The following is a 12,176-nucleotide window of genomic DNA, read 5'->3' as shown; positions in this document are numbered from 1 at the left end:
CCCTTGCGCGTCCGTCCGCAAAAGTCAGCCTCCCCGAAGCCTCCCATTATCCCTTAGGACCAACAAAAGAGAGAACGGGTTAAAGAGAACGCCTCAATCGGGATCCACAAGCAAACATGTCCGAAAAACACTTCATAGACAATGCAAATTACAAACAGACTTTACAAGCTCTGAACAGTGGCACAACAAAGGGTAAAATAGTCCATTACAGACCGAAAAGCTCTCGCACGTGTCCACATGACACAACCTTTATTTACAAGCCTAAAGAGGCCACCAACCCAACTAAAATGAGACTATTTAGCCTTCGGTCGCCCCTCTACCTGCTGTACAAGGTATAAACATGCCAAAAGATAACGGACAGACATAAGCATTACATCCAACATCTTGTTCTAGAAGTTTGTCCGTTACAACATGGTAACATGTAATAAACATGTTGATCGTCCGAGACCAACAACCACACTTGACCTGCATCATGTATTTATAGTCTGAATTGAGTCAGTGAAGAAGCACACACCTTGGATTTCATGAAAATAATATCATTCTCCCAATTTAGCCTAAGAATGACAGTGCAATAACCCCACAGTCGTCCATAACCATGGATGTAATGACCCTCAAAGCTACTTATAAAAGGGAATCATGCATTCCTCACATATTGAAAGTTTTCTTATTATCAAAGTTTTCGACTAGACCAAATGATTCAAACTCAAAACTAAATTGATCAGACATTTGTTAGGAATGCTCTCGATTTAATCTTGTAAGTTTGATAATTCCATGTGATGATTGGGACTAAGACTGACATGGGAAAAGTCTTAGTTAGATCTGAACCCATTTTTATCTTGAACAATTAATAGTAAACTCATCCATCCCATATAAGTTTATTTAAATCTTAACCGATCTTAATTGGGTGAAATATGCGCAAGATGCATAAATCAAGGAAAATCGACTCGTGCCTATAGGTACCTCCTTTATGTTGCGAAGGAACAAATTAACGACAGGCTTGCCAGGTGGATTGAACATTGAGCTCTCGACCCCTCTAACATGAGACCTAAAGCACGCCTTAGGAGCGGGGGATAAATGGTAGGGAACATATTGATAGCCAATCAACATTCGACACTTGTCACTATGCGGAGGCTGGTATGGAAGGAAAAGGTTCCTGTCACCCTCCACCTACCAGCCCTCATAGACAATAGTCTAATAGAGACGGTTTGGGTCTATCTATCTTCTATCGCTCACGTGGACAAAACGTCAAAGGGGGACGTTAGGACAATTGCAGGTTGTCCCCTCCGTAAACTAAGTATAAAAGCTAACTCCTGGTGCTATATCGTGGGATTCTCTTTTCGAAAAAAATACATATCTCAGAAAGGACCTCGAACTAACTTAAATGTTGAAGAAACTGGGTCAGGGAACTTCTCCCGATATTAGTCTTAGTACATGTGACGCCTCGGAAGCTCTCCCACCACTTCGAAGCAACATTGAAACTACCCCGGGACCATCTCAAAACCACTTTGGAAACATCTCATAGTCACCCTAAACACTCCTACGCTCTTGGGTTTGGACCGTGTCGGATTGACTCGGACGTTGACGATGATTTACCCTAACAAAACCTAATCCATCAAATCCTACCAAATTAAATCAGCCACATTTACCACATCAGCCTTATATACTTATCAAAATTTTGTTTCAACTCAGATTTGGCATAAAGAATTTTCTTCTTAACCACATTAGCTCAACTTCGATACTTCGACACCACATCGACACTACGACTTTAACTATACACGTCAGTTCCTTGGCATCTCGAATCGCACCATCCTGTTTCTACTTCAGACTCGGACTTGGTCATGTCGTCCCTACCATCTCACTTATAGTTCTACTTCGGACTCGGACTTGGTTGGTCATGTCATCCCTAGCATCTCACTTATTGACCTACTTTGGAGATAACAAATCTAAAACATGTAGCATAACAGTTGATGCTAATAATCCTATGCAGTCAGTGATCTGACTTTGGAGATAACACTTAAACAAATCCAAATCAGGTAACATAAATCTAAATTAATGATAATAATCCTACCTACTCTTGTATATAGTCACTTGCTCCTGCTTTATGTGAGACAGAGACTAGATAGTTCCATGTTTCAGCAACTTATCACACACAACACCTGGCAAAGCTAATTTCTATTTATTTGGTGTCTGCAGCTCAAAAATTAGAAGACCACTTTTTTCGAAAAGCCAAAACAATTTCAATACAGTTTGTGATTTTAGTCAACAATCCCATTACCGTGAACTTTAATCATATTCAAAGAAATATGGTGATGTTGAAATTAGCCAAGCTGTAGTTTTCGTGAAAAGTAGTGCAGATATGAAGCAGGTAATAAATATTTCTGCATCATCCTGTTCTTGAAAGAATAGAAGGAACATCAGAAAAACCATACAACTTTTGAGCTTAAACTTGGCAGAAAGAAGCTTCATCCAGCAAGATCAAAATCACTACTTACAGGATTAGTTTGACCTCCATCATTTCAGCAACTCTGACTTGGAACCATTCTTCATGAAATTACAATCTCAATGTAATTACAGCCTGAGACAGCAGCTATCCCATTGTAATTACAATCTCAATGAAATTACAAGCTTAGATTGAGACTTCATAGACAAAATTGTTGTATAATTAACACATACATTGATTATACACCTGAGAAGGAGGACCAAATGCTGAAGTGTAATCATGCTGATGCTGATTGTTTGTGGTCATGGTCAACAAGATTCAGTGCTTGCAACAGCTTTGGCCAAGATTCAGGGATCCCTCCCGGTAAATCAAACTCTAAGAGCTTCCCCCTTGCACGGTAGAATTCCTCAACTGGTTTGCTCTGTAGAAATAAACCATAATTAGGCAACATTATAATATCTACCACATAATTTGGTAGGTAGGTCAGGCAATCACTATAAGTATACAGTATCATCATATACAATGTTTGATACTTATCCAGCTACCAGCATAAATGAAATAAGAACAGTTATAAGCAACATGACAGTGAACATGCACCCAGATGTGCATGTGATTGTCAGCATCACATCCGCACAGTCCCCTGATCATCTCGAACAACATATCAAAACCACTAGTATTTATTGATGAAACCATGCTATCATTCAAAAGGGGGAACAAATAGGATTGTCCGAACACTTATGGTCTACAAGAAATATTTTCTTAGTGACTTGAACAAGAGGCTCACATTCATTCACTGAAGTGGTTGCTGTTCATCACTGGGCTATCTTCGTTCCCATCATCAGTCTTTCCCAGTAAGCTACAGTTGTAGTATAAATTTGCAACCACTCGTACTTGTGTTTTGCAACCACTCACATTCTTTCATTCACTGAAGTGATTCTAGTACCACTGGACTGATAAATATCGATCCATACCAACCTGTACTGTCAATATTTGAAACCTTGCCTACAACAGTATTGACTGTTTTTATATACAACAATTGCAGATATCTCAATAGGAATTTATTTAATCAAATGTTGACTTTAAATCCTTGATATAAATTTTATGGCCAACAAAGGAAAATTTAAAACTTGCACTCAATTCTTTCCATCCCCATTTAGCTTGAGTGAACTCCTTTTCATTCCTTTCCTTTCCCATTTCATTTCAAACAATAAAAAAGTGGATTAAAGAATAATTTTTTTCCATTGAAACAAACAAAATAATTTTTCAGTTCATTTTCCATGGAAGAGGTTTTCCGTAAGTCAATATTTAAATTTTTGTTGCACTTGAGCATACAAATAGTAGATCAGAAAATTGAGCAATTATCCTAAAATAAGCACATGATAAGTTAGTGTCTTACCATTTCATTATATATTCGCAATCGCTCTTTCACGACCTCTTCAGTATCATCTACTCGAGTTACGAGTTTTGATGCGCAATCTGCTGGGGGTAGAAGTGGAGCCATAATAAAATCTGGCCTCCCGTTCTCACCCTTGATGTTGACGGATGCAACATTATAATTCCCTCCACAGTGGCTGCAAATTCTTCTTCCAAGGCACTTTGCAAGCAGTGCATCTTCTCTGAGTTTAAGATTGATGACCAGGTCAATTTCTGTGACTCCCTCTAGTATTTCCTGATATATTAGTACATGCGCAAAATAAGAGCACACTCAATTTCTCACAGCATTAGTGTTAAAGATTAAAAGCTATCATCACTATTTTCAGGTAAATATTTTAAGATCTGTTGTCTGAACATCAGATTGGCTGACACTGAGCATAAGAAAGACTTCTATACAAAAGGAATAGGACTTCCTTTTTCTTTTTATTTGTTAGAAATTTGGAGGTAAGAACAGTGATAAAATGATTTTGAAATGTTAACACTAAATGGCAAATCTTGATGATAAGTTCCAGAGATACTTGAGACTGTTTCTGGACTTGTCTAAGGATTAAATGGGGGAAACAGCTGAAGCAAGAGTGTTTAGATTACCATAGTACTAGTGATTTATCTTTAATAAAGTGAGCTAATCAGTAAAGAATATAGACGAGGAGTTGAGAAAAATATTTCAGTAATAATGGGCCCTCTGATGTGACACGAACATTTCTCCAGCTAGAAAGTGACAATGGATAATCTTAACAGACTTGTAAATAGAACTTCCAACTTATACCAAGCTTATAACTGCATTCTGATACTGATTTGTGTGGTGAGATTGCATGTTTTGAGCACTAGACAACGTTAGAGACCAAATGCAGAACATCAACATCTTTGTGTTGCTAGTGAGTTGGTTACTCGGCTTTATACTGTGCATATTGTTTTACCATTTTAGCATTCATGGGTAGAATTCCTTCGAAGAAATTAGAAGACATTTGCACTCTTATCAGCACTAAGACCTTGGAATATATCACATGCTTCATGTAACTTGAGTCTCAAGATACAAGACTTTAGAAGTTCTTGTGCAACTAGTTTACATCTTTTGAGATTGCTTATTAATCCCTTAAATATTGAAGGAAAAATTGTGCAAGTATATACCCTTGTAAATTAGCGATACTTACCACTCTGAAGTTTAGATTTAGCATATTGTCCTTACAAATCTTAAAAACTTATAAGTATATCACTCTAGTTAATATATGTTAGTTGATTGTTGGAATAATGTCATTGAAACTCAAATTGACATGAATAACACATCATCCATTAGATGACTGTTAATATAATGATCTTGAAACTCCAATTGACATATACCCATCAAATTGAGTAGCTTCTCAGTGGACTCCAACCCTCTTCCTGATGTAATATTATCGGCTCGAAGTCTTCAACTCCCTAAATCCTCAAAATATATATTACTCTTCCAAGATGGAAGTGTGTAATGAAAGGAAAAAGAAAAAGAAAGAGGAAGCCTAAGGCAATTGTAGTGAAAGAGAAATGAAAATAAGAAGTAAAATAATCAATGAGAATAATAAGAATGTTTTAGGCATGTATTGATGTATCACTCGATATGGTACAAAACCGACAGTATGTATTGATTCTCTAGTTGACCGATAAATTGACCCAACCCATTTCGGGTGGTACACTATTAGGGGGCGTACCAGGCATCAGTGTTTTTAATAAGTGCCCAAGCGCTCGCCTATGCACTCAAGTAAGGCAAGACCCGAGCGCAACCTCTGGGTGACGCTATTTACTAAAGTGTCGCCTGAGCGCTCGCCTAAGCACAAGCACTATGCGCCTTGAGCAAGCGCCTAAGTGAAGGTGTATTTTATTCATGCCTGGTTTGATTGAATAGGCAAGTTGCTTCAATCGAACCAACTAAAGAGCCCTGACACTACCCCCTCAGTGCACCCAACCCAACTTTGAAACCCTATGTCCGCCATAGCTGCCTTTGTGCGTAGCTCCCTTTGCCGCTTTTGCCTTCGTGCATAGCTCCCTTTACCGCCAACCCCTTCGTCTGAAGCTTCCTCCACCGTCAACACCTTCACCCAAAGGTTCCTCCGCCACCAATGCCTTCGTTTGAAGCTTCCTCCGTCATTGACGCCTTCTTCCATAGCTTCCTCCGCCATCAACGTCTTTGTCTGAAGCTTCCCTTGCCATTGTAGCCTTCATCCGAAGCTTCCTCCACCGCTAACGCTTTCGTCTGTAGCTTCCTCTATCGCCTTCCCCCACCTTCCTCCAAAGTTGTCGGTTACTCCTCTCAATTGTTTCATAGCAACTTTACTGTTTTGACATTTTTGTTATTAGAAGATGAACGATATGATTTGGTATGTTATATGATTACAATTTAATATAACATTTTTATTTTTATGATCATATTTATCAATCGTAATATATTTTTATATTTTAATATCCTTAAACATCTTGCTTTGCTCAGGTAGGTGCCTAGGCGAGCGTCCAGTGCCTCAAGCATTTGGGACTTTGCGCCTAGCACTTTCAAAAATACTTTCGAGCATTACACCTCTTGCATCACCTGATACAATTTTTACTAACCAATGCAGGTTAATAATAGTCAAATTTCGACCATATCGGGCTCTTCTTGGGTCAAATCAAGTCCCAACAATCAAATTTACGATTGGGCCCTATTTTGGCTCTTTAGATCCTCCTCCCTCCTCTCACTCACACTCATTCAATTTTGTACCCTTATAACCTAGAATTTCTATTTTATGGCTTAAACACATTTTATTCTTATCAAAATACAATTTATATACCAAGAAATTACGAGAAAAAAGCCCTCAAATAGGGCTTTTTGAATTTTAGGCCATTTTTTTATCCTTCTCTTGGAACGTCAATACACTAGTAGCAACCGATATGTAATGTACGACCAACAACCAATATAGCCGATCAGCACGAGACAACGTTCCTTAGTTTTCGGTATAGAGAATTTGTATTTAAACTAAAGTTAGCTACTAGTAAGAATGGAAAGTAGTTACAAAGTTTATTCGATGGGTGCTAAGAGGAGTGACATATGCAAAGGATCTTCTATTTCCAAAATTTGAAAAGATAATCATGTAAAAACCCTATTAAAAGGGTGGTCCAAAGCAAAGCATTAAGGAAGAAAAACATAAACAACGTTGCTCTTGCAAGCACGAAGCTGATAGAGAATATCTAAATTTGTCTTGAGAGAGTTGAGAAACTGAACATGCCCCAATGCCAACCATCAAAGGACAAAACCGTTTCTGGTCATATGTTGGCACCTCAAATATAAGTCAGCATGGTATGTGCTAATGTCTTTCATGCTTGAGAAGCTTCAACCGATACAACATATGTCAACCAACATAACAGTCTTTGTCATGGAAGTAGACATTGTTGAATGGAAAAGGACTATCAAAGATTTTTTTTAAAAAAGGGTACCAGGCAAAAGAATACAATATAAAGTTAATGATGGAAAAGTACAAATTTAAACCATATAGTTAATTGCACTTTATAACCAAGATGATCATAAACCAATATTAAAAAAAATTATGATTTCATGGATTAATTTACAAGTACCATATTTAGGGTAAAAACTTAAGGAACCTTAAAGATAAAAAAAATTTATTTTATGTTCAAAGATCTCATTTCCATAATTGATTTTATGACATTATTTAAAAGCTACACTTGTTTGCCCACAACTTTGAACTAGCTGTCTTTCCTTTTTTAGCCGAAGTTTTATGCTGATTCCATTCTGTATATTGATGCAGTAGAACCAATCTAATGATCATGATTCATTATCTTAGGAAGAAAAGTTTGGAAATTATATTGTGGAAAACCATGTGGGCGGTCAACAAAGACTAAGGCACATTTATGCCAATATGGGGACGCCAATCACTTTTAAAGAGGATAGAAAAAGAATAGAGAGAAAAGGAAAAGAGAAATCAAATATAAAAGAATTTCTTCTACCTTGTTTTTAGCAGCCAAAGACACTGTTCTCTAACATCTTCCGCTTGTTGTTTGCTTCTTTATATGGCAAGAGTGCCTAGCTATTGGAGCTGCAGCTGAACAAGGCATGGGGCTAATGTCTCCGTACACAGAGACAGAACCAAAGAAACTGTACTATTCCTTTAAATGGCTGGTTCCCTCAAACAGATTATGTTAGTTCAATTGACTGGTTGGGTTGACTGGGGCCAACTGTTACACAGAAAATACAGCAAAGAACAACCAAACCGATCCTTCTTCAAATGAATGAGGTAACTAATTGCATGGAATAAACAGTAAGAAAGAAATAACAGCTACTCTAGAGGAGATACCATGAACATAAAGTTACGAACCCTATTACCACCTTTTACGGTAACCTGAAATCTACCTTTGCCATTTCTAGTACCTAGTAGGAATTGCTAAAAAACAAGATCGGCCTTAAAAATGAATCATATATCCAAAAACTGACTGCATTGCTCCAGCAATTTTCATTATGAACTTCACAAACTTTAAATGTTTATCATCCACATCAATTTACAAAATCAAATTTAAAGCTTAAATGTCTACAACAATAAAAAACTAGTCATATTGCTTTAGATTGCACAATCTCTGTTTAAACAAATTTTCTGCACAAAATAAAACAAAATGAGATGATGATCAGCCAGCACGGTAACCAAAAATAAGATGGAAGCTACTAAGAAGCCTAAATTCTCAATCAACTTTATCTTTAATTAACCAAGTAGAAATGGATATTACATTTTGTATGCTTCGTACAAAATTCATTAGCTTACCGCTTGTCTTATTGTTCGTGGGAAACCATCAAGAATGGATCCAGATTCAGCCTTAGTTGCTCCATGTTCAAGGCGTTTAATTAACAAGCTCATGATAATCTCATCTGATACCAATTGACCATGATTTACAATTCCAGCAAGCTGCAAAATAAAATTACAAATTATATGTGTAAATAAAACACTGACATCTGATAGAGCAAAAAAATCCTTTCACTCACTGTCACATGAAACGGAGCTTTCAAATGCTAGAGCATATTATAAGCAAATCATGAGCACTTCAATGATATTGAAAGATATTCTATTTCTTCATCGAGAAGTATGACTTATGGCAATCTGAGATAGAAAGGGGCAACAATACAACTCTGAAGGAACAGATTTCCACCCAACTATAAGATATGTAGCCTATTAATTTTATATCAGCAAGTAAACATTATCGAAACCAGATTTTTTCAGCTGCAGAAAATGTAGAATGAATTAACAGAGGAGAGGAATATAAAGTTGACAGTTCTAGAAACAAAGTTGCAACTCTCAGCTTCTATCAATTGACAACAAAATAATTTGCCTATGGCCTATCTAGAACACTATAGCAATAGATCCTTCATAGCAGGGTCTGCAGTACCAAACTGTACCGCCCGTATGGGCGGTATGTACCGGTCTGACCGGTTGTCGGTACGCGGACCGCCTGTGTCCGGTCCGAGAGTACTGTAGCACTGTATCAGTGCTAAAGTACTCAGCACACTTGGGTATACCGTACCGTACCGGTACCGAGCCCAGATCGAAATACCGGTATGGTACGGTATTGCGAACCTTGCTTTATAGTAGTCAAAACAAAAGATGATTTTTTTTTTCCACTGAAATGATTTCATTTTGATTTAACCCAATAATGAATGATTAATGATGAAATCCATGTCAAGTTTCCCGCAAGATGCTCTATCATCCTCAACATATGCTATTACCTCTATAAACAATAATCAATTGACTTAGGCTATTTTGCGAAAAAATCAATATAGTAACATGTTCTAGAAAGTATCCACCATACAGTTACCAATGTTCCCAAGAGTTAAAGTCAAGAATCTACAAAGTTTGAAACCTATGATGCCCGTACCTACCACATACGAAGAACAAGAATGGAACAGCCAAAACATGTCTAGAGCATGCAAAGACATATTAGTGTTCAACATAAATTTCACTTTCTAGTTAGTTTATTGTCACCCTCATAGGCGTATATTTGAAAATTCAAATAGTATATCTACCATTCTATTACATGTTACAACTTTCTTTAGAAAAAGTAAGGGTGATCCAGTTACAAGCCTGCGAACGTGAAAATCTAGGTAGGGGGCAATGTGTAGTCTTATCTTTGCAAGCATGTAGCTTCTTTTGCAACTCAAACATCTGACACTCTTATGTAACGAACGAGCAGCCTTATTTTAGCACAAGGTTCACCATGTTAACAGAATTATTTATGTCAAATTTATCCAGTTCTAAACAGAATACCTAACTAAAATTTCTCTATGTAGTAAATGTTCTTTTGATATTTCTAGAGCCTCATGCTAAAAGGAAAAAGACAACCAGTGTCATGACAAGAATAAGTAATTGATTTTTCAATTTCCACACCAGATTCATTTTTACAGCAGTAACATAATTGTGCCACAGAAGCTAATATTGAATGGTAAATTTCATGACCAAAGACAGATATTCATTAGAAAAAGCAGTAAAGTGCATCAACAGTTAGCAATTGACATCAATAATATTGGATCATAAATGGATGCTGATTAGCCAGTTTTACCTAGAAAGCTGGGACATTGCCTATGAGGAACTTATAAAGTTGTTGGATTTTAATTTTTCTTTTTGCAAATAACAGTTATTACTTTCTTCCGAGAATTAGGTTTTCGACAAAGACTACTGTAGCCTCGATGAACTAGCATGAACTGACGGAATTATGCACTTTTAAAACATGGTTTTACTTGGATGGTTTATTAATCAACCAGGGCTAGTAGTATGCCAATGATCTTTCAGTTATTGCTTCTGTATTGTATCATGAATTCATCAGAATTCTACAAATTAAAATAAATCGGTAACTGTAAACTTGCTACACTAGTGATATGAATAAAATACAATGAGAGACAAATCATTCATATCACTTGGGGCGCCAAAGATAGTACCACCCATCAATGATAACCACGTTACTTTTGTGTTCCTCTTTTATTTGTGTATCAATGGAAGATGTTCTTATTTCACTTAATTAGGCACAATACTTGCCCAATTAAGCAACAAATGTCTTTGTTCTTTTACCCTAGGACTTGTGAGAAACTGTTAACTTTTCTTTTTTGTTTTTTTTTTTCATTATATTACAGTGGCAACTTGAATGATCAAGTTGGTATCTGATGAAGTCTTTCTCTTCATTTCCACCAGTGGATGATTATAATGACCATCAGAATGTCCTTAGCAGCAAAACTTGAATTAATATCCATGGTTCGTCTTGTCAATCCATACCGATGTACCGACTAGTTGTTAGTACGGTAAGTACTAAGTTATACCGAGCCATTCCGAGCATATCAAAATATGATATATGCGAGCATACTGATGTACCGTCCATACCGAGCGGTATGCTGTGATACGACAAAACTTATTAATATCATAAAATGAAGAAGGGATGGAACCAAGTTCAAGTTGGTAATATTGTTTCATTCTCTCCTTTCCTTCTTAGTCCTTCGTTGTGGAGAAGCATATGAAAAGATGATTCATTTTAAAAAGGCCAAAAGTTGGTTATTTTTGGAGAAAATTGAATTTGTGATTTTGTTGTTCATCCGGTGTGGACCACTGTAACAAATTACTAAATACAAGTTATAAAGAATGGTTCTGCTGCTACAAGCCAAAGGATGTCTCAATCAGTAATCAAACATAATCATCACCTCTTATGCAAATTTGGAGCAATTGTTATGCTCACTAATTGGCATCCCATCAACTATTTCATGGCCAGAAATAACCAAGCAACTAGACCTAAACCAACTTCCCCATCCCCTAATAATCCAAAACGTGAGCAACCCTCATTAGAATATAAAACCACTACATTTCCAGTTCATAGACGGCGTGCACAGAACAACAAAAAAAGAAACAATATAAATGAGCAATCTTTAGCTAAGACAAGCGCACCCCAACGAAATTACCTGCTGAGCAAGGGGCCCTGAGGAGGCGAGCTCCTCGCGGACGAGATCACCGGTGGAAATGTGAGGCACCCCGAGGAGCTGAGAGAGGCGGCTAGCGTAGGTTCCCTTCCCGACGCCTGGACACCCCAAGAACACCCAGTGCACGCCCCGGCCACCGGGATCCCTCGTCATCGGCGGCCCCAGGCGGGCCAGGCTGGTCGAAAACCTAGCGCCCATCTCCAACGACAGCCACATCCTCGCGGGAGACCAGACCGCGGCGCAGCCTCTCCACAGGCGACTGACGGCATCCATTTCGCCGTAGCCAGGTGATGGAAACGGTAGACACGATGGACCAACTTCGAGTCTCCTTCGATGGGTATATACTTT

General features: G+C 37.7%; 1 protein-coding gene across 1 annotated transcript; it reads right to left on the bottom strand.

The window, feature by feature from the left end:
* Positions 1-2,446: 2,446 nt before the first annotated feature.
* On the bottom strand, positions 2,447-12,132 carry LOC103998801 (probable adenylate kinase 6, chloroplastic). The gene is made up of 4 exons (XM_009420385.3): positions 11,811-12,132; positions 8,644-8,784; positions 3,837-4,109; positions 2,447-2,861 (listed from the first exon to the last, which is right to left on the bottom strand). Exons 1-4 carry the CDS (start codon positions 12,099-12,101, stop codon positions 2,718-2,720), a joined length of 849 nt encoding a protein of 282 aa, XP_009418660.2. The 5' UTR covers positions 12,102-12,132; the 3' UTR covers positions 2,447-2,717.
* Positions 12,133-12,176: the final 44 nt, after the last annotated feature.

Source organism: Musa acuminata, chromosome BXJ3-9 (genome assembly GCF_036884655.1).
Source record: "Musa acuminata AAA Group cultivar baxijiao chromosome BXJ3-9, Cavendish_Baxijiao_AAA, whole genome shotgun sequence".
Taxonomy (NCBI): Eukaryota; Viridiplantae; Streptophyta; class Magnoliopsida; order Zingiberales; family Musaceae; genus Musa; species Musa acuminata.
Note: the sequence above shows the minus strand (reverse complement) of the source record. Positions and strands in the feature narration are given on the sequence as shown.